The 25,364-nt window shown below is 46.3% G+C and overlaps 1 protein-coding gene across 9 annotated transcripts in view; it reads right to left on the bottom strand.

Moving 5' to 3' along the window:
- Positions 1-25,364, bottom strand: part of LOC311092394 (ubiquitin carboxyl-terminal hydrolase 9X-like) — a 74,912-nt gene that overhangs the window by 26,823 nt on the left and 22,725 nt on the right. For 6 of the 9 annotated variants that reach the window (XM_084129083.1, XM_084129081.1, XM_084129085.1 and 3 more), the window contains exons 13-24: positions 24,961-25,167; positions 24,518-24,654; positions 23,723-23,859; positions 23,474-23,561; positions 22,854-23,196; positions 14,720-14,815; positions 14,429-14,640; positions 12,087-12,327; positions 11,072-11,221; positions 10,288-10,408; positions 10,086-10,216; positions 427-705 (exon numbers count right to left, since the gene is read on the bottom strand). In XM_084129083.1, coding sequence (XP_083985209.1) covers positions 427-705; positions 10,086-10,216; positions 10,288-10,408; positions 11,072-11,221; positions 12,087-12,327; positions 14,429-14,640; positions 14,720-14,815; positions 22,854-23,196; positions 23,474-23,561; positions 23,723-23,859; positions 24,518-24,654; positions 24,961-25,167 — 2,142 coding nt within the window. The remainder of the gene's footprint in view (positions 1-426; positions 706-10,085; positions 10,217-10,287; positions 10,409-11,071; positions 11,222-12,086; positions 12,328-14,428; positions 14,641-14,719; positions 14,816-22,853; positions 23,197-23,473; positions 23,562-23,722; positions 23,860-24,517; positions 24,655-24,960; positions 25,168-25,364) is intronic. The other 3 variants (XM_084129088.1, XM_084129084.1, XM_084129089.1) reach the window with 1 other exon arrangement.

Genomic DNA, 25,364 nt, shown 5'->3' with positions numbered 1-25,364 from the left:
GCAAGTTGTTATAAAGAATGCATTGAGAAGAAGACTGTGCTTTACTTCAGGAGAAGTGGTTTTATTTAAGATTTTTTTTTTATGTCACAGTATATTTTTTTTAATGTTTTTTTGTCTGTTTTGCCTGTTCAAAGTTTAAAACAGGTTAATAGATGTTTTCTCCGAGAGTATATGGGTTTGGACATTTTAGAGAAATTCTAAATTAATGCATTACAATTGAACTAAACCCATTATATTTTAGTCGACTAAGTCTAGACTAGAACTAAAACAGTTCAGATGACTTAAATATGACTAAAACTAAATGGCATTTGTGTCAAAAGACTATGACTATATTTGCTGTCAAAACTAACACTGCTGTGAGGTTGTGTGGGGGTAAGTTGTGTGGGGGTAAGTCAGTGGGGTAAGTTGTGTCGGGGTAAGTCGCACCGGAGAGGCGGGGTTGGTGCCCTCCACCACAGGCTGGCACGCCTCTGCCACTGCCTTCACGTGCCCGAACCCGATGGCGGTGAGCATGAGTTTGCTGATCTTGAGGGCGTTCAGGTAAGAGCCGCGCCTCGTCTCCATGTCCGCACTGGGAAGGAAGTTGTTCCTCGTGAGCATTCCCAGTACGAGCGGAAGACCACCACTCTTCAGGAAGTTGTACTGGAAGTCACAGGCGTCGTCTCCCAGCGTGCCACTGGCGGGCATCAGCAGCGCATACACCACCTGAGAGAGAGAGACACAGAGAGGAGAGAGAGAGAGAGAGAGAGAGAGAGAGAGAGAGAGAGAGAGAGAGAGAGAGAGAGAGAGAGAGAGAGACAGGGAGAGAGAGAGAGAGAGAGACAGGGAGAGAGAGAGAGAGAGACAGAGAGAGAGAGAGAGAGAGAGAGAGCACAGAGAGAGAGAGAGAGAGAGAGAGAGAGAGAGAGAGAGAGAGAGAGAGAGAGAGAGAGAGAGAGAGAGAGAGAGAGAGAGAGAGAGAGAGAGAGAGAGAGAGAGAGAGAGAGAGAGACACAGAGAGGAGAGAGAGAGAGAGACAGAGAGAGAGAGAGAGAGAGGGAAAACATTTGATCTGATAAACACCATGTATAAAAACAACACATGTGCTGTAAAAATAGGGAATAGTCGAACAGAATTTTCCCCCCAAAATCAAGGAGTCAGACAAGGTTGCCCATTGAGCCCCACTCTATTTAACATCTATATAAATGAATTAGCCAAAGCATTAAATAACTCCACTGCCCCCGGCCCAACCCTGACGGACTCAGAGGTCAGATGTCTCCTCTTTGCAGATGATCTAGTCATTTTGTCAGAAACAAAAGAGGGACTACAACAGCTCCTCGACGTCGTAGAGACATTCAGTCTAACGTGGGCTCTCAAAATTAACTTAGCTAAAACAAAAATAATGATTTTTCAAAATAGATCCAGGTGTAGGGAAAATAAATATGTCTTCAAAGCAGGAAACCAAGTCCTCCAACACACCCACGAATACACATATCTGGGACTAAAGCTGAGTTCAACAGGGAACTTTAATCTGGCTGTGAATGAACTGAAAGCGAAAGCAATGAGAGTCTTCTACATGATTAAAAACACTATTCGGCATGAAATTCCAATTCAAACCTGGCTAAAAATCCTAAAAGCAATAATTGAACCCATTGCTCTGTATGGCAGTGAGATATGGGGACCTCTGAAAACCCAAGATTTCTCAAAATGGGAAAAAGAGGAAATCGAAACTCTGCATACCCAAATTTGTAAAAGCATCCTAAAAGTAAACAGAGCGACACCAAACAACTCGTGCAGAGCTGAATTAGGACAATACCCCCTGCTGATCACTATCCAAAAAAGAGCTGTGAAGTTCTACCAGCACCTGAAGCGCAGTGACCCGAGCTCATACCAGCTGAGGCCCTGCGGTGTCAGGAGCAGAACCGGCACCGGAGCGCAGTGACCCGAGCTCATACCAGGCTGAGGCCCTGCGGTGTCAGGAGCAGAACCGGCACCGGAGCGCAGTGACCCGAGCTCATACCAGGCTGAGGCCCTGCGGTGTCAGGAGCAGAACCGGCACCGGAGCGCAGTGACCCGAGCTCATACCAGGCTGAGGCCCTGCGGTGTCAGGAGCAGAACCGGCACCGGAGCGCAGTGACCCGAGCTCATACCAGCTGAGGCCCTGCGGTGTCAGGAGCAGAACCGGCACCGGAGCGCAGTGACCCGAGCTCATACCAGGCTGAGGCCCTGCGGTGTCAGGAGCAGAACCGGCACCGGAGCGCACTCTCACAGCTCATGCTGAAACTACAGCCAGACCAGCACTGCACTATCTGGCCCAACCAAATTATTAAATTACAAAAACAAAATTACATTACCTATTGGAAAGATGCTACTAAATCACAAAAGAAGATGGAACTCTATTTACACCTGAAAAGAGACTATACACCAGCAGAATACCTGAGCTGTGTGAAAGAGCATAAAATGAGAAAGACCCTGACCAAGTACAGGCTGAGTGACCACAGTCTGGCTGTAGAGAGAGGAGTGTGTGTGTGTGTGTGTGTGTGTGTGTGTGTGTGTGTGAGTGACCACAGTCTGGCTGTAGAGAGAGGAGTGTGTGTGTGTGTGTGTGTGTGTGTGTGTGTGTGTGTGAGTGACCACAGTCTGGCTGTAGAGAGAGGAGTGTGTGTGTGTGTGTGTGTGTGTGTGTGTGAGTGACCACAGTCTGGCTGTAGAGAGAGGTGTGTGTGTGTGTGTGTGTGTGTGTGTGTGTGAGTGACCACAGTCTGGCTGTAGAGAGAGGAGTGTGTGTGTGTGTGTGTGTGTGTGTGTGAGTGACCACAGTCTGGCTGTAGAGAGAGGTGTGTGTGTGTGTGTGTGTGTGTGTGAGTGACCACAGTCTGGCTGTAGAGAGAGGAGTGTGTGTGTGTGTGTGTGTGTGTGTGTGTGTGAGTGACCACAGTCTGGCTGTAGAGAGAGGAGTGTGTGTGTGTGTGTGTGTGTGTGTGTGAGTGACCACAGTCTGGCTGTAGAGAGAGGAGTGTGTGTGTGTGTGTGTGTGTGTGTGTGAGTGACCACAGTCTGGCTGTAGAGAGAGGTGTGTGTGTGTGTGTGTGTGTGTGTGTGTGTGTGTGAGTGACCACAGTCTGGCTGTAGAGAGAGGTGTGTGTGTGTGTGTGTGTGTGTGACCACAGTCTGGCTGTAGAGAGAGGTGTGTGTGTGTGTGTGTGTGTGTGTGTGTGTGAGTGACCACAGTCTGGCTGTAGAGAGAGGTGTGTGTGTGTGTGTGTGTGTGTGTGTGAGAGTGACCACAGTCTGGCTGTAGAGAGAGGTGTGTGTGTGTGTGTGTGTGTGTGTGTGTGAGTGACCACAGTCTGGCTGTAGAGAGAGGTGTGTGTGTGTGTGTGTGTGTGAGTGACCACAGTCTGGCTGTAGAGAGAGGTGTGTGTGTGTGTGTGTGTGTGTGTGTGAGTGACCACAGTCTGGCTGTAGAGAGAGGTGTGTGTGTGTGTGTGTGTGTGTGTGTGAGTGACCACAGTCTGGCTGTAGAGAGAGGTGTGTGTGTGTGTGTGTGTGTGTGTGTGAGTGACCACAGTCTGGCTGTAGAGAGAGGTGTGTGTGTGTGTGTGTGTGTGTGTGTGTGTGAGTGACCACAGTCTGGCTGTAGAGAGAGGTGTGTGTGTGTGTGTGTGTGTGAGTGACCACAGTCTGGCTGTAGAGAGAGGTGTGTGTGTGTGTGTGTGTGTGTGTGTGTGTGAGTGACCACAGTCTGGCTGTAGAGAGAGGTGTGTGTGTGTGTGTGTGTGTGTGTGTGTGAGTGACCACAGTCTGGCTGTAGAGAGAGGAGTGTGTGTGTGTGTGTGTGTGTGTGTGTGTGTGAGTGACCACAGTCTGGCTGTAGAGAGAGGTGTGTGTGTGTGTGTGTGTGTGTGTGTGTGAGTGACCACAGTCTGGCTGTAGAGAGAGGTGTGTGTGTGTGTGTGTGTGTGTGTGTGTGAGTGACCACAGTCTGGCTGTAGAGAGAGGAGTGTGTGTGTGTGTGTGTGTGTGTGTGAGTGACCACAGTCTGGCTGTAGAGAGAGGTGTGTGTGTGTGTGTGTGTGTGTGTGAGTGACCACAGTCTGGCTGTAGAGAGAGGAGTGTGTGTGTGTGTGTGTGTGTGTGTGTGTGTGAGTGACCACAGTCTGGCTGTAGAGAGAGGAGTGTGTGTGTGTGTGTGTGTGTGTGTGTGAGTGACCACAGTCTGGCTGTAGAGAGAGGAGTGTGTGTGTGTGTGTGTGTGTGTGTGTGTGAGTGACCACAGTCTGGCTGTAGAGAGAGGTGTGTGTGTGTGTGTGTGTGTGTGTGTGTGTGAGTGACCACAGTCTGGCTGTAGAGAGAGGTGTGTGTGTGTGTGTGTGTGTGTGACCACAGTCTGGCTGTAGAGAGAGGTGTGTGTGTGTGTGTGTGTGTGTGTGTGTGTGAGTGACCACAGTCTGGCTGTAGAGAGAGGTGTGTGTGTGTGTGTGTGTGTGTGTGTGTGTGTGAGTGACCACAGTCTGGCTGTAGAGAGAGGTGTGTGTGTGTGTGTGTGTGTGTGTGTGTGTGAGTGACCACAGTCTGGCTGTAGAGAGAGGTGTGTGTGTGTGTGTGTGTGTGAGTGACCACAGTCTGGCTGTAGAGAGAGGTGTGTGTGTGTGTGTGTGTGTGTGTGAGTGACCACAGTCTGGCTGTAGAGAGAGGTGTGTGTGTGTGTGTGTGTGTGTGTGTGAGTGACCACAGTCTGGCTGTAGAGAGAGGTGTGTGTGTGTGTGTGTGTGTGTGTGTGTGAGTGACCACAGTCTGGCTGTAGAGAGAGGTGTGTGTGTGTGTGTGTGTGTGTGTGTGAGTGACCACAGTCTGGCTGTAGAGAGAGGAGTGTGTGTGTGTGTGTGTGTGTGTGTGTGTGTGTGTGAGTGACCACAGTCTGGCTGTAGAGAGAGGTGTGTGTGTGTGTGTGTGTGTGTGTGTGTGTGTGTGTGAGTGACCACAGTCTGGCTGTAGAGAGAGGTGTGTGTGTGTGTGTGTGTGTGTGTGTGAGTGACCACAGTCTGGCTGTAGAGAGAGGTGTGTGTGTGTGTGTGTGTGTGTGTGTGTGTGTGTGTGAGTGACCACAGTCTGGCTGTAGAGAGAGGTGTGTGTGTGTGTGTGTGTGTGAGTGACCACAGTCTGGCTGTAGAGAGAGGTGTGTGTGTGTGTGTGTCGTGTGTGTGTGAGTGACCACAGTCTGGCTGTAGAGAGAGGTGTGTGTGTGTGTGTGTGTGTGTGTGTGAGTGACCACAGTCTGGCTGTAGAGAGAGGTGTGTGTGTGTGTGTGTGTGTGTGTGTGAGTGACCACAGTCTGGCTGTAGAGAGAGGTGTGTGTGTGTGTGTGTGTGTGTGTGTGAGTGACCACAGTCTGGCTGTAGAGAGAGGTGTGTGTGTGTGTGTGTGTGTGTGTGTGAGTGACCACAGTCTGGCTGTAGAGAGAGGTGTGTGTGTGTGTGTGTGTGTGTGTGTGTGTGAGTGACCACAGTCTGGCTGTAGAGAGAGGAGTGTGTGTGTGTGTGTGTGTGTGTGTGTGTGTGTGAGTGACCACAGTCTGGCTGTAGAGAGAGGTGTGTGTGTGTGTGTGTGTGTGTGTGTGTGTGTGTGAGTGACCACAGTCTGGCTGTAGAGAGAGGTGTGTGTGTGTGTGTGTGTGTGTGTGTGACCACAGTCTGGCTGTAGAGAGAGGTGTGTGTGTGTGTGTGTGTGTGTGTGTGAGTGACCACAGTCTGGCTGTAGAGAGAGGTGTGTGTGTGTGTGTGTGTGTGTGTGTGAGTGACCACAGTCTGGCTGTAGAGAGAGGTGTGTGTGTGTGTGTGTGTGTGTGTGTGTGTGTGTGTGTGTGAGTGACCACAGTCTGGCTGTAGAGAGAGGTGTGTGTGTGTGTGTGTGTGTGTGTGTGAGTGACCACAGTCTGGCTGTAGAGAGAGGTGTGTGTGTGTGTGTGTGTGAGTGACAACAGTCTGGCTGTAGAGAGAGGTGTGTGTGTGTGTGTGTGTGTGTGTGTGTGTGTGAGTGACCACAGTCTGGCTGTAGAGAGAGGTGTGTGTGTGTGTGTGTGTGTGTGTGTGTGTGTGTGAGTGACCACAGTCTGGCTGTAGAGAGAGGTGTGTGTGTGTGTGTGTGTGTGTGTGTGTGTGTGTGTGTGAGTGACCACAGTCTGGCTGTAGAGAGAGGTGTGTGTGTGTGTGTGTGTGTGTGTGTGTGAGTGACCACAGTCTGGCTGTAGAGAGAGGTGTGTGTGTGTGTGTGTGTGTGAGTGACCACAGTCTGGCTGTAGAGAGAGGTGTGTGTGTGTGTGTGTGTGTGTGTGAGTGACCACAGTCTGGCTGTAGAGAGAGGTGTGTGTGTGTGTGTGTGTGTGTGAGTGACCACAGTCTGGCTGTAGAGAGAGGTGTGTGTGTGTGTGTGTGTGTGTGTGTGTGTGTGTGTGAGTGACCACAGTCTGGCTGTAGAGAGAGGTGTGTGTGTGTGTGTGTGTGTGTGTGTGTGTGAGTGACCACAGTCTGGCTGTAGAGGAGAGGTGTGTGTGTGTGTGTGTGTGTGTGTGAGTGACCACAGTCTGGCTGTAGAGAGAGGTGTGTGTGTGTGTGTGTGTGTGTGTGTGTGTGTGTGAGTGACCACAGTCTGGCTGTAGAGAGAGGTGTGTGTGTGTGTGTGTGTGTGTGTGAGTGACCACAGTCTGGCTGTAGGAGAGAGGTGTGTGTGTGTGTGTGTGTGTGTGTGTGTGTGTGTGTGTGTGTGTGTGTGTGTGAGAGAGTGACCACAGTCCGGCTGTAGAGAGAGGTGTGTGTGTGTGTGTGTGTGTGTGTGTGTGAGTGACCACAGTCTGGCTGTAGAGAGAGGTGTGTGTGTGTGTGTGTGTGTGTGTGAGTGACCACAGTCTGGCTGTAGAGAGAGGTGTGTGTGTGTGTGTGTGTGTGTGTGTGTGAGTGACCACAGTCTGGCTGTAGAGAGAGGTGTGTGTGTGTGTGTGTGTGTGTGAGTGACCACAGTCTGGCTGTAGAGAGAGGTGTGTGTGTGTGTGTGTGTGTGTGTGAGTGACCACAGTCTGGCTGTAGAGAGAGGTGTGTGTGTGTGTGTGTGAGTGACCACAGTCTGGCTGTAGAGAGAGGTGTGTGTGTGTGTGTGTGTGTGTGTGAGTGACCACAGTCTGGCTGTAGAGAGAGGTGTGTGTGTGTGTGTGTGTGTGTGTGAGTGACCACAGTCTGGCTGTAGAGAGAGGTGTGTGTGTGTGTGTGTGTGTGTGTGAGTGACCACAGTCCGGCTGTAGAGAGAGGTGTGTGTGTGTGTGTGTGTGTGTGTGAGTGACCACAGTCTGGCTGTAGAGAGAGGTGTGTGTGTGTGTGTGTGAGTGACCACAGTCTGGCTGTAGAGAGAGGTGTGTGTGTGTGTGTGTGTGTGAGTGACCACAGTCTGGCTGTAGAGAGAGGTGTGTGTGTGTGTGTGTGTGTGTGTGAGTGACCACAGTCTGGCTGTAGAGAGAGGTGTGTGTGTGTGTGTGTGTGTGTGTGAGTGACCACAGTCTGGCTGTAGAGAGAGGTGTGTGTGTGTGTGTGTGTGAGTGACCACAGTCTGGCTGTAGAGAGAGGTGTGTGTGTGTGTGTGTGTGTGTGTGAGTGACCACAGTCTGGCTGTAGAGAGAGGTGTGTGTGTGTGTGTGTGTGTGTGAGTGACCACAGTCTGGCTGTAGAGAGAGGTGTGTGTGTGTGTGTGTGTGTGTGTGTGTGTGAGTGACCACAGTCTGGCTGTAGAGAGAGGTGTGTGTGTGTGTGTGTGTGAGTGACCACAGTCTGGCTGTAGAGAGAGGTGTGTGTGTGTGTGTGTGTGAGTGACCACAGTCTGGCTGTAGAGAGAGGTGTGTGTGTGTGTGTGTGTGTGTGAGTGACCACAGTCTGGCTGTAGAGAGAGGTGTGTGTGTGTGTGTGTGTGTGTGTGTGAGTGACCACAGTCTGGCTGTAGAGAGAGGTGTGTGTGTGTGTGTGTGTGTGTGTGTGTGAGTGACCACAGTCTGGCTGTAGAGAGAGGTGTGTGTGTGTGTGTGTGTGTGAGCAGAGACTGTGTTCACTGTGCTCTCAGAGAGAGGTGTGTGTGTGTGTGTGTGAGCAGAGACTGTGTTCACTGTGCTCTCAGAGAGAGGTGTGTGTGTGTGTGTGTGTGTGTGTGTGTGTGTGTGTGTGAGCAGAGACTGTGTTCACTGTGCTCTCAGAGAGAGGTGTGTGTGTGTGTGTGTGAGCAGAGACTGTGTTCACTGTGCTCTCAGAGAGAGGTGTGTGTGTGTGTGTGTGTGTGAGCAGAGACTGTGTTCACTGTGCTCTCAGAGAGAGGTGTGTGTGTGTGTGTGTGTGTGTGTGTGTGTGTGTGTGTGTGTGTGTGTGTGTGTGTGTGTGTGTGTGTGTGTGTGTGTGTGTGTGTGTGAGCAGAGACTGTGTTCACTGTGCTCTCAGAGAGAGGTGTGTGTGTGTGTGTGAGCAGAGACTGTGTTCACTGTGCTCTCAGAGGGAGGTGTGTGTGTGTGTGTGTGTGTGTGTGTGTGTGTGTGTGTGTGTGTGTGTGAGCAGAGACTGTGTTCTCAGGGAGAGGTGGAGACAGAAGAACACTTCCTGATACACTATGATCACTATCACAGCATTAGATCAGACTATTTCACTAGATTCCAACAACTAGAACCAAATTTTATGGCACTACCAAATTCAGAAAAATTAAATCATATTTTGGGTGAGGACTCCAGCTCAATCACAACAGCAGCAAAATATGTGACAGCCACAAACTACGAGAGTCAGCCAGTGGACAAAACCACAGTCAGAATCATTCTCATCTTGTCTGAATGTTGGTACAAATGTACAAGGGTTAGGGTTACAGGTGTGTTTTTTTTTTCTTTTTCTTGTTTATATAAATGTATTCATGCATTTGTTTACTGATTGATTTATTGACTTTATTGATTATTTGTTCATTGCTTATGTAATGGCCAATGCTTTGGCAATACTGTACAAGTCATGCCAATAAAGCTCATTTGAATTTGAGAGAGAGAGAGAAAGAGAGAGAGAGAGAGAGAGAGAGAGAGAGACACAGAGAGAGAGAGAGAGAGAGACACAGAGAGAGAGAGAGAGAGAGAGAGAGAGAGAGAGAGAGAGAGAGAGAGAGAGAGAGAGAGAGAGAGAGAGAGAGAGAGAGAGAGAGAGAGAATCTGTCTTGGAAGAGAGATCTGTTGCAGCATCAGCCCAGCACAGGGTTCTTAATGTGGGACTCATTTCAAGTGAGAGCAAGGTTACATTGTGTTTCCTTACAAGATACATTGTTATAGTTTTTATGTGTCAAACACAACTATGCAAAAAAGTGTCTTTTTTTCCCAATTATTTTTGGCCACATGACAGAGATCTGATATTCCATTTGTCGTATTTCTGTTTTGCATAAAACTGAAGAATATTCGGTACATCCTATGATGCTGTTTTCTAAAATGATCTGACATTAACTTTTGCATGGATTTTATTGAAAAGAGCTTCGGCTCATGCAACAGCCTTCAGTTTCATTCAATGTTTCAATGCAAAAATGTTTCACGGTGTGTCTGTGAAACGTTGAGGTTCCATCGTAGTAGTTTCGTGCACGCGTGAACGTCATGGCAACGTACAACACAAAGTACCTCACGCGGGAAACACTTAACGTAACACATAAATGCGCAATCTACAGATTAACACTTATAGTCCATAAATGACCTAAAAAACATGCAACTGCTATATTTATATTAGCTCTAGTCCGCCAACACCACATGCAAATATAAATATATAAATTCACGTTATTTATATTTATCCATGGCACGAAACCTTATTATAAAGTGTTACCATTTTTTAATAAAGAACGTTGGCCATAGGAGTGTAAAATTAATTTAAAAAGTTAAGGAATCTTACACTGGTTTAAACTAGGCTACTGTATTGTATATGTTTGATTAATGTTGAAGTTTTGTTTATGTATACAGGATATCAAAATTTGAATTTAGATTTATCGGCCAATATATCGGTTATCAGCTTTCGAATGTAAAGAATTATCGGTATCGGCGCATCCCTCAGCGTGACAGAACATGAAGATACCTCAGTGAGGTAGAGCACTTGTGAAGCGGAAGGGCCGAAGAAGCGCGAGTCCAGAGTGGGACTCAGACTGTTCTCTCCCAGCTTAGCGTGATCCAAACACGTCGCCCGGAGGTTCTCCACTGTAGTGGTATCTGTGAACACAAGACACAGGTTTCAGCAGCGCTTCCAGCATCACACGGCACGGCTCGGGCTCGGCTGGTACCTGGAGGCATGAGCTTCATGAGCACTCGAGCTCCGTCGCGCAGTAACGGCATGTTTAAGGTGCAGCCCAGATCCGCGATCTGCCACAGGAAGGAGATGTAGCGCAGATGCAGAGACATGATCTGAGGAGAGGAGAAACACACGTGTCAACAGGACTGAGGACCGATTATTCTGCGCTTCGGATGAGAAATGCAGAAAACCCCGCCTCTCTGAGAGCTGCTCTGCTGTGATTGGTCAAAGCAAACGCTCATTATCATATCTGAATCTCAGCTCTTGATCTCAGTGATTCGAACAGTGACGATGGCGTGGGTTTTACCGTATCAATCTCAGAAAACAGCGTCTTCTCCACACGAACAACACGAACCAAACTCTCCAGTCTCAGATATACTACAGTGTTTGAGGGCGGGGCTAAGAGACACTGCTCAGCCAATCAACACCACAGGCTGGCATTATGCTAATGAGTTACAAACCTGCGCAGGATCAGCAGAGACTGAATTACTGACGACTCGTTTCAGCTCAGAATCACTTTGTTTTAGAGACAAAAACTATTAATTTACATTCTAAAATAGAGTTATTACATTTATTAAAACCATAATAGGGGCACTTCAAAGATTTATAGGTTTTATGTGAGGTAACTTAAATGTAAAAACAGGAAATGTGCACATATAATAAAATATCCATCATTATAAAGATGAACTAATCTCTAATGTCGGACAAAAACAGATGTATCTGGCGCAGATATTCAGGCCTGAGGTGGTCACATGATGCACAAACACGGGTCTCACCACTCCTGGTAAGCAGCCCTCCACCTCGGGGTTCGGCCCGTCGCTGTAGTGGTTGGCGTGGGTCCCGGGCGAGCCGGTGGACGAGTCGGACGAGCTGTCGGGGCTCGAGGGCATGTTGGCGCTGACCTGCGTGAGCTTCGCCGTGATGAGCTACAGAAAGAGTCAGGCGAGTGTTACAGCAGAACACGCACAAGCTTCCCCTCAAACATCTAAGCAGAAACATGTGTTAAAGGGATAGTTCACCCAAAACTGAAAATTAGCCCATGATTTACTCACCCTGTTTATGACATTCTTCTTTCAGACGAACACAATCAGAGTTATATAAAAAATGTCCTGGCTCTTCCAAGCTTTATAATGGCAGTGAATGGCCGTTTGTGTTTTGAAGTCCATAATTTGGGGGCTGCCCCCCTAAAACAATGGTAGGGAAACACTTTTATGATGGATAGACGCACTTTTATGATGGATAGACGCACTTTTATGATGGATAGACGCACTTTTATGATGGATAGATGCACTTTTATGATGGATAGATGCACTTTTATGATGGATAGATGCACTTTTATGATGGATAGTCACACTTTTATGATGGATAGACGCACTTTTATGATGGATAGACGCACTTTTATGACGGATAGATGCACTTTTATGATGGATAGTCACACTTTTATGATGGACAGACGCACTTTTATGATGGACAGACGCACTTTTATGATGGACAGACGCACTTTTATGATGGACAGATGCACTTTTATGATGGACAGATGCACTTTTATGATGGACAGATGCACTTTTATGATGGATAGACGCACTTTTATGGACTTCAAAACAGAAACAGCAATTCACTGCCATTATAAAGCTTGGAAGAGCCAGGACATTTTTTAATATACCTCCGATTGTGTTCGTCTGAAAGAAGAATGTTATAAACACCTAAGATGACTTAATCATGTAAATCATGGGCTAATTTTAATTTTTGGGTGAACTATCCCTTTAAATGACAGAAGTGTGTAAAGCTCACAGTTTTATCTTTGAGGTTCAGCTGTCCAATCAGCCGGCGGTCGTCAGCAGGGTCCACGATCTCTCCTCCAATGAACAGCTCCACTTTGGTGTGTGTGCTGTTGGCTTTGATGCGGGAGAGAACGCAGCGGCGCACGGAGCCGATGGTGTCGTTGGTGTGAGACCAGATGTCCAGGTCGTCCACCTGACGCCCCTGATTGGGAAACCGCACCACCAGGCTGATGTGTTTCCCACGGAAGGCCCTGGAACACAGGACAAAATAAAAGAGTATGTCAAACCTTTTCGTCCTCGTTTGGCTACACGTGTTCATTCGACAGAGCCTTTCATGAACTGATAATTCACTTTATTTTCTTAATGCACGTTATAAATCTTATTGATAACAATGAATCCGTGCATGTTTCCTTTTTTAAAAGTTTTAACCTTGTAATGTTTAATCAGACTGTCGTAACTGGATCTTCTGGTGACGTATTCAGGATTCTCCAATCGTTTAGTGCGATTAAGCTCCGCCCCTACATGCTCACGCTCATCTGCATACACTTCTGAGTGCCACGCCCACATCTCAACATCCAATCAACAACTGATGCACACAACCAAGTCCCGCACAACATTTTTTCTTTTTATATAATCACTTACACTACAGAGCAAAAGATCTGATGCTACGTCTGTTTCATCACGACTTTAACCTCATCCTTCCCTCGGGTCATTCTGAACCAAAACTCTTTTTTTATTTAATTTTTTTTATCGAGTGTTCATCAGAGGGGTCCAAGACCCCAGGACTTTTGTCGCACTTGAACCACGAATACACAAAAAAAATTGAATGGATTCGAGCAGTTTTGTGGTTGAAATCTAAAAAAGTGACAAACCTTTCCCTCACAGGTCAATCTGACCCCCTTAGGAATGAATGGAATGCGAGGAATGCTTCAGTGCACGTACGGCTCGGTTCGGCTCGCTTTAGTTCGGTTGCTTTTCCACTGCAGTTAGTACCGCTTCAAAGTGGGTGGGACTGATCGTTATAGTTGCCGTCTCTACTACCATGATATCATCATATTAAATGCAAATTTTTCATTCCGTGTTTCCCCATCCACTCCTCGGCAACCAACGAGAGGAATGTGCACCTCGTCCACTGACCACGATTCAGCCATTTCTTTTTTTGAAGTTTATACTCTTTTTTTTGAAGCAAATACTTTTAAAACAGGCGCTACAGCGTTGGCTGTTGTCTACTGGCTATTAAATCTAGCGGGTTTAGTGTCTCGTGTCGTAAATACAATGACGCTGGTAGTGATGATTCTGTCTGACCAATCAGTGATCTGCAGTGTTTTCACGTCACATTTTAGTATCGGTACGGTACGCTTGGAACCTCAACAGAGGTGGTACCATTTAAAGCGAGCCGTACCGTACCATGCAGTGGAAAAGCGCCAAAGCGTGCCGTACCGAACCGAGCCGTACCGTACCATGCAGTGGAAAAGCGCCAATAGAAAAACCTACAAATGCTAAAAATTCGAACTAAAAATGCTAAACCTTTACCAAAAAATTATTTTATGTCTACATGTGTATCTGAATGCACACTGAAGAGCACTGGCTTTAGGACCCAGAGGAACAGCTCATTTTCTCCATATAGAGATATAAGCCCATCTAGAGTCATGAAATATCATGTTATATATATTTTTATTTTCCAGAAGAGGTCGGCAGAGACACACAATGTAAGATATTTTGAGCTGAATTAAAAGGGTTATACATAAAATTGTGAGTTATTTTGAAAGAATGTGAGGAATGTGCTTAAATTACCATTTATTTATTTTTTATTGATCAAATCTATTAATTTAAAGGTAAATCAAATATATAAAAAAATCTCCCAAAAAATTGCATTAAAAAAAACATCAAAATGAAATAAAATAAGGTTTCTGGACAAAAAAAAAAAAAAAAAGTATAATTTTAGGGCTTCGGGTCATTTTGACCCGCGAGGGAAAAATGTGTTACAAATTGCGAGGGAAGGATGAAAGAAGTTGCACTTGTCTTTTCTTCCATATAGTGCTGTATATATCTGAGCAAAACGCTTCTGGAACAAGAACAGATGTGGGCGGGGCTTAATTTTGTCTGTGGGGAATTGATTGGATGGTTGTGGTTTGCTATTGGTGGAGTGACAGGTTGGTGCTGGTGGAGTGACATCATCAGAGAAGAGAAGCGATTCGCTGATAGAGAGAGGGGAAGTTATGGGATTGTTGTGCCCTGGGAATCGACCCCATGACCTTGAACTACAGGAAGGGCTCATTTATATATGTGTGTGTGTGTGTGTGTGTGTGTGTGTGTGTGTGTGTGTGTGTGTGTGTGAGAGTGTGTCAGCACCTGGACATGGGCAGGATGGTCCTCTCCTCATGGTAGTCGCTGTCACACTCGTTGATGTACTCTTTGAGCACCGTGAGGACCCGCACCATGCGTATGGCCTCCTGTCTGGCACAGTTGATGCTGTCCTTGTCTCCGTCCAGAACACACAGCGTGTCGTACGAGGCCTTGAGCCGGTCGAAGCACGACTGGATGAAGTCCTCATGGATCTCCACCTGTGAACACACACCGCAGCGGGTCATGTAGAGCTCAGGTGAGCTGATGGGTGGCGGTCGGCGAGGAAGGAAGGGTCACCTGATTCACTTGTAGTTTTGGTCCGAGGTTGGTGTATATCTCTTTCAGCAGGTCTATGGCCCGAGTGGCGATGTCATCACTGCCTTGAATCACAACCTGTGGAAAGAAAACAGCAGAGAATCTCATAACACTGATGAAATCAATGAACGTCAAAGGTGTATGTCAGCGTTTTCACAGTTTTTGAAGTTTTCACACGGTTTTGAAGTTTACGCGGAGATGCTAACGTTTTTAAAAATTCAATGCTTGCCCCTTGGAACCCATTTCAAGGTTTGTGTTTTCGAGCCCCAGGCTCTGCTGTTGTGTGGATGAGCCGCCCGAGCGCATTAAGAGTTTCTGTTACAACTTCATCGACTAAAATAACTATCTTCCGGCAGACGGCGTAAGCATCGATTTACGCCAGAAGAGTCACACTTGTAGCCTAGAAATCTAGACGCACCCTAGCGGCAGCAAAATGTATTTTACAGCCAGGGTTAGTCTATAATAATAATAATAATTCGTTACATTTATATAGCGCTTTTTCTGAGACCTCAAAGCGCTTCACATAGATGGGGGAATCTCCTCAACCACCACCAATGTGCAGCATCCACTTGGATGATGCGACGGCAGCCATATTGCGCCAGAACGCCCACCACACACCAGCTTACTGGTGGAGAGGAGACAGTGATGAAGCCAATCAGTATATATGGGGATGATTAGGAGGCCATGAGTCTAGCAACTCTCCGTTGACTTTCGGAGCTGTAAAAACCTAAATTGGGTCAGGCCAATCACATCGTGTATAAAGTAGGCGGGACGGGTTTAACATAATGACGACAGAGTTGGACAGTTCCTGCTACTTGAAAACAGAGAATGGCTGCTGGCGAACAGTCTTTCGAATCGGCTTTGGCCGCGACTCTGGAGGACTTGGAGTTGAGCTTTTCTTTGAGAAAAGAGCAAAGAACGGCACTTAAGTCCTTCTTAAAAAAGGAAGATGTGTTCGTAGTTTTGCCGGCTAGATTCAAAAGTTGAATCTATCAACTAACGTTAGCTCCGCTGTTGGGAAAACGCTCTGGGCCCGGTTTCCCGATAACGCTCACTCTTAGCCTGCTAAGAAGACTCGAAAGATATATCTTACCAAATTTGTTTATTTTCCTAAGTGTGTTCCCCAAACTATACCTTAGAAAGCTGCTTAAGATATACCTTCTTACGTGCGACGTGACCCGGTGCTGTCCGTGGCGATGGTGCTGAATTGTTTGATATCGATGGCTCAAGAATCAATTATTCTCTCGTGCAGGGGCTGTTTATGTGAAAAAGCGGTCATCTTTATAAAAGAAGCACTTCAGAAATAGTTGAAATTGCAATTTATTATGATTATTGGATATTATAAAAAAATAATCCAAACTATAATAGCCTAACCTACATATTTTAAAATTGTAACATATAGCCTATTGCTGCCACAATAACCTTTTCAAAAATTTACGTGCCGCCTTTTCTTTCCCATTTTTGTTCGCTGAGGTGGAGCTGCGATGAAATATTGTTCTTGTGTAAATACTTTCCAGCATTTCAGTAATAAAAGTTTACATCTTGCGTACGGTGCTCGGCAGTGATCAAAAAGGATTTAAACCGTGAATTTTGAATCTCTTGTAAACTCGGATATGTGGATTCAGACGGCAATTAAATTCCCACACGACCTGTTTGTCAAAAAACAGAAGGTACTAATTTGGCCAGGGATTTTTACGCGGGTTGGGTGAGAAAAACACTGATATTATGGATTCGGACGGCACTAAAATCACCGACTTACCCCTGTAAATGTTTAAAATACCGGACGAGCCCATGAGAAACAATATTAGCGTCCGAATAGGACTTAACTGACAGTAGCCTATGCTTTCACTGGCCTTTAAAAGAGCGTTTTAATTCAATTAATAATATTGTATAATAATATAATTAAAAATCTAACAACAATCAGTGTAATGACAATTTTATTCTTTGCATGAAACACTTGAATTAGCCTAATTTAATACTGTCTGGGTGTATTAAAACTTCAGAATTATATTCATTTAGACCTGCAACAGTGATAAGGTAAAGCTAAGAGTGGTCCAGACCAACCTTACGAAAGTGTGACTTACAAAAGATACACTTAGCGTACGAACGTTTCGGGAACCGTCCCATAAGGTTAAGAGAGAGGTTAAGGAATAGGTTAAGAACTACTTAGAGATAAGAACGCTTTGGGAAACCGGGCCCTGGTTGGTTGAAGCGCTGTCCTATTGCGTGCAGAGGGAATCTGAAAGACAGCCGTTTATCCCGGGCCTCGGATTGAGCCGTGACTATGGAGAGTTGATCTCCAACATCTTGATGTAGGTCTGGCTTGCCAGGCTATAACACTTGAGGCTCAAAAGTGTTTTTGAGCGAGAGGCTCAAAGCTTACGCTACTCCTATATCTACGTCACACATGTTATTTTAGTCGATAAAGTTTTAAATATGGATATTTTTCTAACACGAACACATCGCTTCACTTCAGAAGGCCTTTATTAACCCCCGGAGAGCCGTTTCGAGCACTTTAATCAGAGATAGATGCACTTTGATGGACTTCCAAAGACAGACACCCATTCACTGCCATTATAAAGCTTGGAAGAGCCAGGATATTTTTTAGTATAACTCTGATTGTGTTCGTCTGAAAGAACAATGTCATAAACACCTAGGATGGCTTCAGTGTGAGTAAAATCATGGGCTAATTTTCATTTTTGGGTGAACTATCCCTTTAAAATCACGATAATATCATATCGTGGCTTAATATATTCCCAGCCCTATGTAATGTAAAGGTAGTGCAGTGACAGATGCATGAGTCTCGATGAGTTGAATGCTAGAGTAGTGCAGTGACGTCACACTGATGGGTTTAATGCTAGAGTAGTGCAGTGACGTCACACTGATGGGTTTAATGCTAGTGTAGTGCAGTGACGTCACACTGATGGGTTTAATGCTAGTGTAGTGCAGTGACGTCACACTGATGGGTTTAATGCTAGTGTAGTGCAGTGACGTCACACTGATGGGTTTAATGCTAGTGTAGTGCAGTGACGTCACACTGATGGGTTTAATGCTAGTGTAGTGCAGTGACGTCACACTGATGGGTTTAATGCTAGTGTAGTGCAGTGACGTCACACTGATGGGTTGAATGCTAGAGTAGTGCAGTGACGTCACACTGATGGGTTTAATGCTAGTGTAGTGCAGTGACGTCACACTGATGGGTTTAATGCTAGTGTAGTGCAGTGACGTCACACTGATGGGTTTAATGCTAGTGTAGTGCAGTGACGTCACACTGATGGGTTTAATGCTAGTGTAGTGCAGTGACGTCACACTGATGGGTTTAATGCTAGAGTAGTGCAGTGACGTCACACTGATGGGTTTAATGCTAGAGTAGTGCAGTGACGTCACACTGATGGGTTGAATGCTAGAGTAGTGCAGTGACGTCACACTGATGGGTTTAATGCTAGAGTAGTGCAGTGACGTCACACTGATGGGTTTAATGCTAGTGTAGTGCAGTGACGTCACACTGATGGGTTTAATGCTAGAGTAGTGCAGTGACGTCACACTGATGGGTTGAATGCTAGAGTAGTGCAGTGACGTCACACTGATGGGTTTAATGCTAGTGTAGTGCAGTGACGTCACACTGATGGGTTTAATGCTAGAGTAGTGCAGTGACGTCACACTGATGGGTTTAATGCTAGAGTAGTGCAGTGACGTCACACTGATGGGTTTAATGCTAGTGTAGTGCAGTGACGTCACACTGATGGGTTTAATGCTAGAGTAGTGCAGTGACGTCACACTGATGGGTTTAATGCTAGAGTAGTGCAGTGACGTCACACTGATGGGTTTAATGCTAGAGTAGTGCAGTGACGTCACACTGATGGGTTTAATGCTAGAGTAGTGCAGTGACGTCACACTGATGGGTTTAATGCTAGTGTAGTGCAGTGACGTCACACTGATGGGTTTAATGCTAGAGTAGTGCAGTGACGTCACACTGATGGGTTTAATGCTAGTGTAGTGCAGTGACGTCACACTGATGGGTTTAATGCTAGTGTAGTGCAGTGACGTCACACTGATGGGTTTAATGCTAGAGTAGTGCAGTGACGTCACACTGATGGGTTTAATGCTAGAGTAGTGCAGTGACGTCACACTGATGGGTTGAATGCTAGAGTAGTGCAGTGACGTCACACTGATGGGTTGAATGCTAGTGTAGTGCAGTGACGTCACACTGATGGGTTGAATGCTAGAGTAGTGCAGTGACGTCACACTGATGGGTTTAATGCTAGAGTAGTGCAGTGACGTCACACTGATGGGTTTAATGCTAGTGTAGTGCAGTGACGTCACACTGATGGGTTGAATGCTAGAGTAGTGCAGTGACGTCACACTGATGGGTTGAATGCTAGTGTAGTGCAGTGACGTCACACTGATGGGTTGAATGCTAGTGTAGTGCAGTGACGTCACACTGATGGGTTTAATGCTAGTGTAGTGCAGTGACGTCACACTGATGGGTTTAATGCTAGAGTAGTGCAGTGACGTCACACTGATGGGTTTAATGCTAGTGTAGTGCAGTGACGTCACACTGATGGGTTTAATGCTAGAGTAGTGCAGTGACGTCACACTGATGGGTTGAATGCTAGAGTAGTGCAGTGACGTCACACTGATGGGTTTAATGCTAGTGTAGTGCAGTGACGTCACACTGATGGGTTTAATGCTAGTGTAGTGCAGTGACGTCACACTGATGGGTTTAATGCTAGTGTAGTGCAGTGACGTCACACTGATGGGTTTAATGCTAGAGTAGTGCAGTGACGTCACACTGATGGGTTGAATGCTAGTGTAGTGCAGTGACGTCACACTGATGGGTTTAATGCTAGTGTAGTGCAGTGACGTCACACTGATGGGTTTAATGCTAGAGTAGTGCAGTGACGTCACACTGATGGGTTTAATGCTAGAGTAGTGCAGTGACGTCACACTGATGGGTTTAATGCTAGTGTAGTGCAGTGACGTCACACTGATGGGTTGAATGCTAGAGTAGTGCAGTGACGTCACACTGATGGGTTTAATGCTAGAGTAGTGCAGTGACGTCACACTGATGGGTTTAATGCTAGTGTAGTGCAGTGACGTCACACTGATGGGTTTAATGCTAGAGTAGTGCAGTGACGTCACACTGATGGGTTTAATGCTAGTGTAGTGCAGTGACGTCACACTGATGGGTTGAATGCTAGTGTAGTGCAGTGACGTCACACTGATGGGTTTAATGCTAGTGTAGTGCAGTGACGTCACACTGATGGGTTTAATGCTAGTGTAGTGCAGTGACGTCACACTGATGGGTTTAATGCTAGTGTAGTGCAGTGACGTCACACTGATGGGTTGAATGCTAGTGTAGTGCAGTGACGTCACACTGATGGGTTTAATGCTAGTGTAGTGCAGTGACGTCACACTGATGGGTTTAATGCTAGTGTAGTGCAGTGACGTCACACTGATGGGTTTAATGCTAGTGTAGTGCAGTGACGTCACACTGATGGGTTTAATGCTAGTGTAGTGCAGTGACGTCACACTGATGGGTTGAATGCTAGTGTAGTGCAGTGACGTCACACTGATGGGTTTAATGCTAGTGTAGTGCAGTGACGTCACACTGATGGGTTTAATGCTAGAGTAGTGCAGTGACGTCACACTGATGGGTTGAATGCTAGAGTAGTGCAGTGACGTCACACTGATGGGTTTAATGCTAGTGTAGTGCAGTGACGTCACACTGATGGGTTTAATGCTAGAGTAGTGCAGTGACGTCACACTGATGGGTTTAATGCTAGTGTAGTGCAGTGACGTCACACTGATGGGTTTAATGCTAGTGTAGTGCAGTGACGTCACACTGATGGGTTTAATGCTAGAGTAGTGCAGTGACGTCACACTGATGGGTTTAATGCTAGTGTAGTGCAGTGACGTCACACTGATGGGTTTAATGCTAGAGTAGTGCAGTGACGTCACACTGATGGGTTTAATGCTAGTGTAGTGCAGTGACGTCACACTGATGGGTTTAATGCTAGTGTAGTGCAGTGACGTCACACTGATGGGTTTAATGCTAGTGTAGTGCAGTGACGTCACACTGATGGGTTGAATGCTAGAGTAGTGCAGTGACGTCACACTGATGGGTTTAATGCTAGTGTAGTGCAGTGACGTCACACTGATGGGTTTAATGCTAGAGTAGTGCAGTGACGTCACACTGATGGGTTTAATGCTAGTGTAGTGCAGTGACGTCACACTGATGGGTTTAATGCTAGTGTAGTGCAGTGACGTCACACTGATGGGTTTAATGCTAGAGTAGTGCAGTGACGTCACACTGATGGGTTTAATGCTAGAGTAGTGCAGTGACGTCACACTGATGGGTTTAATGCTAGAGTAGTGCAGTGACGTCACACTGATGGGTTTAATGCTAGAGTAGTGCAGTGACGTCACACTGATGGGTTTAATGCTAGAGTAGTGCAGTGACGTCACACTGATGGGTTTAATGCTAGTGTAGTGCAGTGACGTCACACTGATGGGTTTAATGCTAGTGTAGTGCAGTGACGTCACACTGATGGGTTTAATGCTAGTGTAGTGCAGTGACGTCACACTGATGGGTTTAATGCTAGTGTAGTGCAGTGACGTCACACTGATGGGTTTAATGCTAGTGTAGTGCAGTGACGTCACACTGATGGGTTGAATGCTAGTGTAGTGCAGTGACGTCACACTGATGGGTTTAATGCTAGTGTAGTGCAGTGACGTCACACTGATGGGTTTAATGCTAGAGTAGTGCAGTGACGTCACACTGATGGGTTGAATGCTAGAGTAGTGCAGTGACGTCACACTGATGGGTTTAATGCTAGTGTAGTGCAGTGACGTCACACTGATGGGTTTAATGCTAGAGTAGTGCAGTGACGTCACACTGATGGGTTGAATGCTAGAGTAGTGCAGTGACGTCACACTGATGGGTTTAATGCTAGAGTAGTGCAGTGACGTCACACTGATGGGTTGAATGCTAGTGTAGTGCAGTGACGTCACACTGATGGGTTTAATGCTAGTGTAGTGCAGTGACGTCACACTGATGGGTTTAATGCTAGTGTAGTGCAGTGACGTCACACTGATGGGTTTAATGCTAGTGTAGTGCAGTGACGTCACACTGATGGGTTTAATGCTAGTGTAGTGCAGTGACGTCACACTGATGGGTTTAATGCTAGAGTAGTGCAGTGACGTCACACTGATGGGTTTAATGCTAGAGTAGTGCAGTGACGTCACACTGATGGGTTTAATGCTAGTGTAGTGCAGTGACGTCACACTGATGGGTTTAATGCTAGTGTAGTGCAGTGACGTCACACTGATGGGTTTAATGCTAGTGTAGTGCAGTGACGTCACACTGATGGGTTGAATGCTAGTGTAGTGCAGTGACGTCACACTGATGGGTTTAATGCTAGTGTAGTGCAGTGACGTCACACTGATGGGTTGAATGCTAGAGTAGTGCAGTGACGTCACACTGATGGGTTTAATGCTAGAGTAGTGCAGTGACGTCACACTGATGGGTTTAATGCTAGTGTAGTGCAGTGACGTCACACTGATGGGTTGAATGCTAGAGTAGTGCAGTGACGTCACACTGATGGGTTTAATGCTAGTGTAGTGCAGTGACGTCACACTGATGGGTTTAATGCTAGAGTAGTGCAGTGACGTCACACTGATGGGTTGAATGCTAGAGTAGTGCAGTGACGTCACACTGATGGGTTTAATGCTAGAGTAGTGCAGTGACGTCACACTGATGGGTTTAATGCTAGAGTAGTGCAGTGACGTCACACTGATGGGTTGAATGCTAGAGTAGTGCAGTGACGTCACACTGATGGGTTTAATGCTAGTGTAGTGCAGTGACGTCACACTGATGGGTTTAATGCTAGTGTAGTGCAGTGACGTCACACTGATGGGTTTAATGCTAGTGTAGTGCAGTGACGTCACACTGATGGGTTGAATGCTAGAGTAGTGCAGTGACGTCACACTGATGGGTTTAATGCTAGAGTAGTGCAGTGACGTCACACTGATGGGTTTAATGCTAGAGTAGTGCAGTGACGTCACACTGATGGGTTTAATGCTAGAGTAGTGCAGTGATTGGTCAGGTCGTTACCCTCCACAGGTAGTCGAGCCCGATCAGCTCCAGGTCGTCCATCATGTAGGCCCTGCGTTTGGCCACCAGCTTCCCTTCTCTGCAGTTCACGGCTTTGAAGAAGCGCTCGAAGCACTTCATGCCATTCTCCGTCAGCAGCGTGGGGTCCAGTTGCAGAACGTTGTTCTCGAAGAAGTCCTTGTTGATGTCGGGATCCAGATCCGGCTCGTCACCCATGAGTTTGGAGTACCACTTAAAGCAGGCCTCGCGGTCGCACAGGAACACGGCGTTCTCCGCCAGACACTTCCAGATCTGCTTGGCCTGAGGAGCACAGAGCCACAGCTGCCCGTCCTTCAGCAGAAACCTGGACACACATGAGAACCGTTAGCTGTGTGAGGATAGCAAACACACTCCTCAGAGCGATTCTGCAGTCCAACATCCTCCTCTGAGTGTGTGTGTGTGTATGAGTTTGTGTGTGAGATTGTGTTGCCAAAAGTACCGCTTGAGCACAACGGCCAATCAGAGGTGTTTATGATCCCGCTCAACAGCGCTAAAAGCATCACATTTTTTAAATTTCAGTACCAACTTGGTACCGAAGTCGGTACTTTTGACACCTCTAGTATGAGACGAGCATCACTGACCGCAGGAAATTGAGTCTCTCTTGCACTTCTTGTACGTGGCTGTACCGGCTGCCCACTCGAACCGTCTGAGGATCGAATCCTGGATACTCTGAGACAAAACATTACAATAGGAATGTTTACATCAAGTCAAGTCAGCTTTATTTATAAAGAGCTTTTTACAACACAGATTGTTTCAAAGCAGCTTTACAGAGATAAACGTAGCATGTCAAATTCAGAATCTGAGCCGTGATGCGGATAGATGACACTGACCTTTGGAGAACTGCCTCATGTTCTCCATGTACGCCGACAGGTTCTCGGCCACCAGCGTGACGAGCGCGTGATTGTGCTGAAGCTGGTTGATCAGATCGTGACGGTAGAAGACATGTGGACTCCTCTGCGTCTGACTGCTCCAGAGACAAACGACAACCACACACACACACACACACACACACACACACACACACACAGGGTTCGTACATACTGTAAAATGAAATTCCAGGACTTCAAGCACTACTCTTTTGGTTTTCAAGGACAATCAGAGATCACTTATCAAACAATATCTTTATTATCTTTCAAATTCTAAAAAATGTAAATAGATAAACAAAAACAAAACAATATGGTAAAAATAAAGTGCAGCACAAGCAATGACTGTGTAACTTTAACCACTGAAAGGATACTATGACAAAGATATCGCTTTCCTTTTTCAAACTGATTTATTCTCACATGAATATATGATTGACTTGAAGAATAAAAGCTGTATATCATATACTTGGATATTTATGAGCAATATTACACTCTTAGCCAGGCGAAATGCCTCTATATCAATATCAGACGGGTTGCAGCGCTAATTTTGTCAGATTGTATCATCGATAAAATTAAACACTAATTTCACATATATTGTCTTTCAATAATTCAAGCACTTTTCAAGTACCTTTTCATAAATATGGCTGTTTTCCAGGACTTAAATTTCAAAAAGTCAAATTCAAGCACCGTGTACGAACCCTGCACACACACAGCTGGGACACACGGAGTGTGTGTGATTCGGACACCTGCTCACTAACTCACCTGAGGTTCTGAGGAGCTTCTCCAAACAAGCTGCAGATTTCCCTGATCTGCTTCAGCGCTGGAATCACCCACTTATCGTTCGTGCGAAGCTCCTCGATGAAGCGGTCGATCCACTGCATCTTCTGCGTGTCACGGTCCTGTTCCACCGCAAGGCAAGTTCATTTATACAGCACATTTCATACACCACAGCAATTCAAAGTGCTTAACACAGAAAGGAATAAAAATAATCACAAAATAAAAGCAAGGAAAATTAAAATAGTTATTAAAAAGGAATTAAAAGATTAATATGATACATAAACTTCTAATCTGGCAAAACACCGGTGTATCATATTCTTCACAGCTCCCAGTTTTACTCTGAGATTTTACTCAGCAGAAAGAAACCTAACGGTGAGAGAGAGCGCACACAGGTGCATGCTGGGATTGATGTTGCGCTGAACTCTGACCTGAGAGCAGCTGTAGTCCAGGATCTTGATGTGTGCACTCAGGGCCTGGTCCATGATGTCCACTGGCACGTCGTCACTGTGAGCCAGGTTCCACAGCAGGTTGAGCACTTTATGAGCCATCACTCCATCCTTATCATCCTCTGCCAGCCGGCGGATCAACTCCAGGAGCTTCTCACGCTGCTTCTTACTCGCGTTCGTCCAGCTCGCCTGCGGACCACGAGCACAGAGATGAGAGACAGCCGGTTACCCAGTGTCAGGAGGAACTCATTACAAGTGACTAGTGAAGTAACGCATAACTTTTAAAATTTACAACAAAATATGTAATGTACACTACTGTCCTCTACTGTACATCTACTGTACTCTACCTCTACTGTACTCTACTGTGTCTACCTCTACTGTACTCT

The sequence above is a fragment of the Abramis brama genome (genome assembly GCF_963993115.1).
Source record: "Abramis brama genome assembly, chromosome: 11".
NCBI lineage: Eukaryota > Metazoa > Chordata > Actinopteri > Cypriniformes > Leuciscidae > Abramis > Abramis brama.
The sequence above is the reverse complement of the archived record's forward strand: the minus strand, read 5'-3'. Positions and strand labels throughout refer to the sequence as shown.